General features: G+C 41.8%; 1 protein-coding gene across 1 annotated transcript in view; it reads left to right on the forward strand.

Annotated features, from left to right (window-relative positions):
* LOC138854996 (glutamate receptor U1-like) overlaps nucleotides 1-9,202 on the forward strand; it is a 226,877-nt gene that overhangs the window by 150,695 nt on the left and 66,980 nt on the right. Inside the window, exons 2-3 of the mRNA XM_070101505.1 lie at nucleotides 774-1,012; nucleotides 4,301-4,634. Coding sequence (XP_069957606.1) covers nucleotides 774-1,012; nucleotides 4,301-4,634 — 573 coding nt within the window. The remainder of the gene's footprint in view (nucleotides 1-773; nucleotides 1,013-4,300; nucleotides 4,635-9,202) is intronic.

A 9,202-nucleotide genomic window follows, 5' to 3' on the forward strand; every position in this document is an offset into this window, starting at 1 on the left:
TCTTTCCCTCTGCACAATGGTAGTTCCTACACCACTTTCCTCTGTCTCACCCTGCACTCTGGCGGTTCCCACACATCCTTCCTCTCTCTCACCCTGCACTCTGGTAGTTTCTACACTATCTTCCTCTCTCCCTGCACTCTGGTAGTTCCTAAACTTCCTTCATTTCTCTCAGTCTGTATTCTGGCTGTTCCTATACCATTTTCTCTCACCCTGCACTCTGGCAGTTCTTTCACTACCTTCCTCCCACTCTGCACTCTGGTACTTCCTACAGTACCTTTCTGTCTCTCACAAATGCACTATGGTAATTTTCCTACACCTTCCTCTCTCTCACCTTGCACTTTGGATGTTCCTCCTCTACCTTCTACTCTCTCACCCTGCGGTCTGGCAGCTCCCACACTACCTTCCTCTCACACTGCTCCTCTCACACTGCGATGAGGACTCGAACCCTTGGCAAGTTAATTCCAAAACTAGAAGACCCAATGCGTTATCCAGTGAGCCTATTCGACCCAATAATATTCATCAAAGTATATTTATACAGTATACCTCAGGGGTCCCAAACCTGCGGCTCGAGGACCGCAAGTGGCCCTTCTTGGAAATTTATGCGACGCTGTAGATTCTACATTGCACAGAGTCAACAATTACAAAATATTTAAATCCATTTTTCACCAAAACCATATCGCCACTTCTAAAATTTTTCACTTCTGGTCAGTGCTAGTTTATCCTAGTAGCACATTTAGCACGTGCTACGTGCTTCTCTATATTTATATTTTTAGGTATTAGGAACCAAATGAGCATGAGCTCAACCCTTTACGAGTGTGTGATTAGTTACAATGACCAAATATTCAGTATGGAATTACGGCTAGCGATGGTGAGTGAGTCAAAATTAGTCACCTTAAAATCGTGGCTGCGTATGATATATGTGTATATAACTGGCAATTTCAAGTCTGAACTCTTTAAAAAGTTGGTAGAAAATGGTTATAACTATGACAATAATTTTTCAAGGGGTGGACCGGTAAGCCAGCGGAAGGTCTCGGTCCGATGACCAAAAGCTCCAACGGCGGGTCATCATCTGATCAAGACCCGCGTCAGGAAGCACTTATCCTGTTTCCTGACTAACCTTACCTTACCTTACCTTACCTTACCTTACCTTACCTTACCTAACCCTTAGTAAGCCCAGAGCAATGACAGAGTGAGGTTGGTTATGTCTCAGGTAAAAAAAGATACACTTGCAATATATATAACTTTTACTGATTAATTTTATTTACTGTTTACTACTATATTTAAGATGTAACTTGGATATTCAAAAAATAAGTCTAATTATTTATATAATGTTATTATTCATAAAAAATTAGGTGGTCAGCCGTACTGCCTTCTCTGTCACATAGCAGCTATTTTTTATACCTATTTTTAACACTATATTTAAATTTACATACCGTGTTAGAAATTATGAGGAAGATTTTTCACAAGAACACAACTGTGACTTAACCTTCCATCCACATAACTGGGGAGAACTCTTGACGCAAAAAATTAGTAACTTACTGGTATTGAAGTATCATGGAGACTTATGGGACTCCAGGAACACTGGGGTGGCGAACACTGTCCTCTGTCTCAGCTCCCAAACTAACTCTGTGACCCTGGATGAGGAGCATATAGTTTCTGTATTTTTATGATAAAAAAACTTTATACAGTCCACTTAATAGCCAGTAAAATTTGTTATTAAGTGGACTGTATAAAAATGGGTTCAAACTCCATCTGTTCCGTGGTTTATCAACATCCTGTCTGCCAACATTACGGGCTTTATTACATTGTTCGTGAGCTCACTCACAGTTTCGTGAACACTCATCATAAACCTTACCACGGACGGGGATAGAACCCGCGATCAGAGAGTCTCAAAACTCCACACCGTCGCGTTAGCCACTGGACCAGCTAGCCACAATAAGATTCATCCAACTAGGTATATTTCTACACCATAGGAAGGTTAACATAGGCACCACTGTGACCACAAATGCAAATTTTTACAGACGAATCTCCAGCTAGCGTGGCCGTGACGAACTCTGGCTCAATTCCCCTCAAAGTCGTAAACATGACTCACGAAATCGCAATGACACGATTGCAAACAAACCATCCTACGGATGGGGATAGAACCCGCGATCAGAGAGTCTCAAAACTATAGACCGTCGCGTTAGCCACTGGGCCAGCTAGCCACGGGTTCTATCCCCATCCGTGGTATGGTTTGTTTGCAATCGTGTCATTACGATTTCCTGAGTCAACGCTCATTATCTTAACATGATTGCAAATCGTAGAGACATTTTCAGACAACAGGACACCAGAAAAGAGATTTCCTAGAATTGCTGGATACACCTCATGGATGTGATCAAACAGGCAAGGATAATTAAGGATGAGGCGTTGTCATGTGTGTTTTTTATAAGTGTATATGCCCATCTCATTGATGAGGCAATTTCTACTCAGCTATAAATGATATTCTTGAAACTATGCATTAAAACTTGTACCTTCGTACAAGCATGTGCAATGTACAGACCTCTATGGCAGCAAGCAGACTCAGTCAACTTCCTGACGGAAAATGTGGACGCCGTTCTACTTCAAAATACATGTCAACATAATATAACTGTTTGTGATCTCAACAATTTATGAAGATTAATTTTGATGAACCTTTTCCATACTTAGATATGAAAACTTTGTTGACTTCGCTTACTCATATCTCTGGCTACTCCTGGACCTAATAGTGAGTAATCTATCTGAAGGTGCAGTAATTGGCAAACCTCTTGGTTATTCTGGAATATCTAACCACAAGGCTGTCTTTGCAACACTGAAAATTCCAATAGAACGAGTTGAAGAATCATCATGCACAACCTGGCCGTGGAAAAGAGGAAATTGGCCGGCACTTTACCCTGAGTTTGCCACCTCTGATTACAGTATTGTTCTCCAGGGTGACGGTGATAGCTAAGTGAATGTCTTCACTGAACGTATCCTTAATCTCCAACGCAAGCACAGTTCTCGCTGGCAGTATGTGACATAGCCTTCAGATCACCTATGGTTTGGATATCGTTGCCGAGAGGCCACTGCTGCTAGGTACAGAGATTGTAGAAGGTACAAGAGGTATCCCAATAACTACAGGCCTGTCAGCAAATGAAGAGAGTCCGCAGCTAGGCCATCCTAAAATGGAAAGCTGACAGGAAAAGAAAAATGACACCAATAAGAGTGTTCTCTAGCTCCTTGTGGTTCTTCATCAAGAATCGACAAGAATATTTACCTGATGAAATTTTCTCTCTTAGTAACTAAGAGAAAGCTAACCTGTTTGCTGAGCACTACTGCCAAGGTAGTAAACCATTTTTATCAGCCGCAAGAACTGAGTCAAGGTTGTCAGAGGTGATAATAAGACAGGATAAAGTATTTTTTCTTCATACCAAGATAAGGTGAGACAAAGATTGCTGAGCAGACACGCAGACCAGCTAGCATAAACTCTAACTCGCATCTGTCAGCACAGTGTCACTCCTGTTAATCACTGGCAGAATTCTTGACACAATACTGTCACGGTACATGACAGCATTTTTCGATTATCACTCGCTTTTTACTGGAAGTCAGTATGGATTCATTAAAAGGTCGCTCTGCTGCTGATATATTAAACCTTTTCAATATGTGACACCAGTCGCTGGATAATCCAAGATCAATTGTGTAGTAGCATGGCACACTGCAGGTGCTTTCCACCGAGTATAGCAACAGGGACTATTGGCAAAATAATAATAATAATAATAATAATAATAATAATAATAATAATAATAATAATAATAATAATAATAATAATAATAATAATAATAATAATAATAACAATACTAATAATAATAATAATAATTATAATTTTTCTTTCTACAAGTACATGATACAACTTATACAGACTGCAAGTATTAGGATTTTCCGGCTCTGCATTATGCCTCCATTACTTTCAAGATAGATTTTTAGGAATAGTTCTCATAGAGACTGAGTCAACAAGACACTCTATTAGTGCCAATGCTCCATTGCTATGGAATGTCTACTTCGGTGACCTTTTTTACCTCATCCTAGAATCCCATGCTTATGCAGATGACTGTACACTTTGATATTTACTTATCCAAGAGAGGAAATATTAACTGTACAGGTAGCTAAATAACCAGGTTATAACTATATCAACTTGGAAAACATGATGGCTGGTTATAAATATTAAATATTGATAAAGCTCCAGGAGAGCGAAACGTTGCCACAATAAATGTCACATATGTTCCAGTTGTGTCCTTTTACCTAACAGGTTATAAATACTTCTGAGAAAACACCAATGACAAAGTCTTTGTCACCGCCTGAGGAGGTGGCCGCACCTGGGAAGGTGGTAGATGATGATTTGACAGCTGAGGTGCGTCAACGACTGGAGAACTACCCAGACGACGGGAGTGACAGTGTGGCAGAGGTGCCACCGGCGTCATTGAAAGAGTGTACAGTGGAGGTAGAGGTACATTGTGAGGCATCCCCAGACCAAGCTATGGAGGATGCGATTGTTACGAGGATGAGGGCCGCTGCGTCGGATTCGGATGATGTCCTAACGCCAGTGCAGAGGGCTGGGAAGCAAACATGGGCAGAGGTTGAAGGTAGTGGTGGCCACGACAGGAGGCACCGAAAGAAGGGGGGGGGAGAGAGGGAAGTATGTAGGTGACAAGTGGATCCATAAGTTCTGGTGCCCATGGGAAGAGTGAAGAGAGGAGGCAGGGGTGGAAACTTTAATAGGCCTCCGGTGCATGACAGTAAACGTTAATGGTTTGTGTAATAGTGTGAAGAGAGAATGGTTTAGAATGTTTCTGAATAAATCAAGAGTAGATGTTGTGTTCCTTCAGGAGCATAATATTAAGGAGGGTAGGGTGCTGGAGGTGGCAGGGTTTCAGGTGGTAACCCTGCCATCTGCCCGTTTGAAAGGAGGGGTGGGTATATTAATTAAGGAGGCGAGCCTGTTTGTTTTGCTGAGAAGTGAGGAGGGTGAGGGGAAAGGGTGTTGCACATGGATGGTTGGTGGTTAGGCAAACGTGTGGCCTTTGTAAGCGTGTATGCGCCTGCAGAGAATAACGTACAGGTGAAACAGGAGTTTGTGTGTGAGGACCTTGTGTTTTTCTTTCGGGCATTACCTGAGGTGGCAATTGTAGGGGGTGACTGGAATTGAGTTATTTGGAGGGCCGATGTGGAACCGAAAGGGGCAGGCTATGTATCTGTGACCCTAAGAGATTTAATGAGGGATATTCAGTTAAGGGACACATTTGAGGGGGGAGTGTGGGAGACAGAGCATACGTTTGTTAGGAGAGGGTATGCAGCGAAGTTAGATAGAGTGTATCTTTCTCTTGGGGCTGTAGTGCAATCTTTCAAAACTGTTGAAGTAGCATTGTTGGATCATAGAGCAGTGTTAGTGGAGGTAGGGTGGGAGGCGCTTGCGGAAATATACAGAAGTTACTGGAAATTAAATATAAGCATTTTGAGTGATGAGGAGAGGTTAGAGGGATTTTCTGTCCTATGGAAGGAGCTTAGTGAGGACGCACAGGGGATGGAAGATGTGAAATGGTGGGACAGTGTAGCCAAGGAAAGGATTAGGAAATATTATGTGAGGGAGGGTAAACGTATAAATAATTTAAAATATGGACTTTCAAATTATTTAAAGGACAGATTAAGGGGTTGTTATGGGCAGGGGGCTGTGGGGGGCAACTATCCTATGGATGAAAATGTCGAAGTCAAGGGGAAACTGAGGGAGTTACAAAACGAGAGGTTTCAGGCAGTAAGGGTGCAGGCAGGGGTAGAGGAGGTGCTTTGGGGAGACAAGCCATTGGGGTGTATCAAAAGCAAAGGCAGCAGGTTACAGCCATTCCAGGGGTAGAGGTACATGAGATGGCGGGAGGTTATAGGGTGGGCCAGGAGATACGGGCCATGAAAGGAATGTGTGCGTATGCGGATAAATGGTATGAAAGGTATTGGACAAGTGGGGGGGGAGATGCGGCTTTAGAGAAGGTATGTGAGTATGTGACGTATAATTTAGGGAATAGTGATGTGAAGGCTTTAGGAGGGGTAATAACGGAAGAGGAAATATAATTGGCTTTAAAGGGAATGAGGAAGGGCAAAGCACTGGGAATAGATGGTCTCCCGGCTGAATTTTATCTACAACATTGGGAGGTAATAAGGGGTTTCATGGTTAGGTTATTAAATCAGATGAAGGAGAAGGGTGTGATGGGGGACAAGCAAGCAACTGCAGTTGTAGTGTTGGTCCCAAAGGGTAAGGGGCAGCACACCCTCAAGGAATACCGTGCCATATCGCTGTTATGTGCAGACTATAAGATGTTTGCTAAAGTCTTGGGTAATCGGTTTAAATGTGTGGTAGGGAGAGTGGTTTTGAAAACACAGTATGGATTGCCTGGAAGGTCGATAATTAAAGGTCATGGGATACTGAGAAGTTTTGTGGAGTCACAAGGGGGAGGGGGGGCGGCGTTGTTGGCTTTAGACTGGCAGGGGGGCCTATGACAGAGTGGAAAGGGGAGCATTGGGAGCTATACTTAGGAGACAGGGTTATGGGGAAGAAATAGTTAATTAGGTAACCACGTTGAACAAAGGAGCTAAGATGAGGGTACAAATTAATGGATGGTTGGGAGAGGAGATTGTCCTGGGTAGGGGACTTAGGCAGGGGTGTCCCATGTCACAAATATTGTTTGCGTGCATTCAGGACCCCTTCTATAGAATGGTTGAACGTAGTGTATGTAACAAGAGTGGGGGTGGGGGGGAAAGTGTGGCCTGGAATAATAGGATATGTAGATGACACAACAGTCCTGGTTCGGGGAGGGATGGCATTGGGGTTTTGGATGATATTGTGCAATTGTTTGGAAGTGCAACAGGGATGCAGTCAATGGTCATGGGGTTGGGTGACTGGGTAAAGAGGGGGGGGGGAATGTAACGTTGGGAGGAAACAAACGGTGTCTTTAAAAATTTGTGGTATCATCTATAGGGATGACTTGGACGCTGCTCGAGAGGAAAACTCAAATAGGTTGTTAGAAAGGATCCTGGGGCGTCTGGGTGCATTGAGACCTCAGCATCTGACTCTCGTGCAAAGAGCGATTGTAATAAATGTACTATTGTATAGTAAAGTTTGGCATGTAGCAGCCGTGTTCCCAATAACAGGGACGGCGATTGTGGGGATTCAGAGATGGGTGTTTAAATTTTTGTGGGGTTCAAGTTGCGATTGGCTGAGGAGAGAGGTTGTAATGTTACCTGTGTGCCAGGGTGGGTTGGGGTTGATGGATCTGAGAAGGAGGGTTAAATGTGTGTTTCTTAAATGGGAGGTTTTGCGTGAGGGAATGAGAGGGGGGAGGGAGCTGAAAAAGTACATGATAGGTTGGGCAAGTTGTATGGTGGTATGGAGTTGAGGGAATGTGAAACTGTTTTGAGGGCTTTGATGTTGGTTAGAGAACCGAGGAAAATTAGAATAGGGTTTTTGTGTAGGATGCTTGCAGGGAGAATTGTTGTACCAGTTGAGGGATTGTAACCCATGTATGCGTGGAGGAGTATTTGGTATAGGTTTAGCAAGCTGAAGTTAAATCCTAGGGTGCGGGAGAAAACGTATAGTTTTATGCATGGCATACTACCCTCGGGAGAGGTACTAAGAACCAGAAGGGTAATTGTGGGCGGGAGGTGCGGAATCTGTGTGGGGGGTTGGGATGAGACGGCGTTCCATGCAGTATTCTTTTGTGAGGAGCTGGAGGGTGTATGTACTTGTGTTAACGGAATTATGATGTAGGTCACTCGTTTATATGACTAATGTGAAGGTTGTTATTAATGGATATATTTTTTAGTGAACATTCTTTCTCTTGAACTGAACCTTTGTCATAGTAATATTATGTAAACTGCACCTGTAAGGCTGGGTTTTAATGGATGTTCATATACTTCATTTTTGACCCTGGTACTGAGTGTTATCTGTACTTTCTGTCATTGTTAGGTTTATTGTGAAATAGGCTCAAGTTTACCCTTTCTTTTTAAATGTTATTTTGTTTTGAGATATGTGTATCGCGTTTTGAGGTGTTAATTTGTTGTTATTTATGAAATGTGTTATTGCTGTTTATGTTAGGATATACACCTTTTTTATTGTGTTTGGTATATGGTGCTCGTCCTTCATGCATTACCCTGAGAAATGGGGTTTGTCTCTTTTATTTTATATAATGTGCTCACCCTGTGGAAGAGGGTGTTTAATATTATTAAGTATAAGTGAATGCTTAGGATTTTGTTTTAATAAGATTATGATGTAGGTCATTCTTTTTATTGACTAATGTGAAGGTTGTGAACCTTTGCCATATGTCACAGTCGTTTTCTGTTAACTATATAAACCTGAAAGGTTCGTTTCAATGGATGTTTATATAATGTCATTTATTTTTTGGCCCTGTTACTGTGGTCACCTGTAAGTTATGTTCTTGCTAGGTTTCTAAGGAGGTTATGTTACGTCTGTCATATGGTAATATTTGCGAGAGTATATATGTAACCTCTTTGTGGCAGTTAAATTGTATTGTTATAATTTTGTCAGTGTATGTTCTGTAGGATTGAGGATCATACTGTACTCTTTTTAAAATTTTTATTTTATGTTAAGCTGTAATGTATTTTAAATAAAATATAAAAAAAATGTCGCATATTACGTTAATATACACATTTTCATTAATTCACCTATGTTATTTTTTTTCAAAAATATATAATAAACACGATAGGTAACATATAAACATGATAAATACAACCCCACAGTAGAATAAATTAACATGAATATGAGATGTGGTAGATAGACGACTTGCACGAGTGACGGCAAGAATAACGTTTTCTCTAGTCTAACATCAGAGAAAATGTGTATATAATATAACTGGGGTTAATTGTGGAAAATTATTTCTTTTGGCTGCCTTCACTCAGAGTCATTTCTTTTAAAAATGGTGTTACATGAGAATGGGTGTGTTGCTCTTTATTTATTCTACTGTATCAACGTGGAGAGAACTTGTACACAATGTAACTTGCACATACATCCCCCTCATCACAAACCCCAACCACATCGCAACCCCCCATAGGCCCCCACCAGGGCTCCCGCCCACCAACCCCTATATTCTCTTAGGACCACAGTGATAGAAGAGAAGCTGAAGGTTTGGTACACGAACGCTGATGGAAT

The sequence above is a fragment of the Cherax quadricarinatus genome, chromosome 77, assembly GCF_038502225.1.
Source record: "Cherax quadricarinatus isolate ZL_2023a chromosome 77, ASM3850222v1, whole genome shotgun sequence".
NCBI lineage: Eukaryota > Metazoa > Arthropoda > Malacostraca > Decapoda > Parastacidae > Cherax > Cherax quadricarinatus.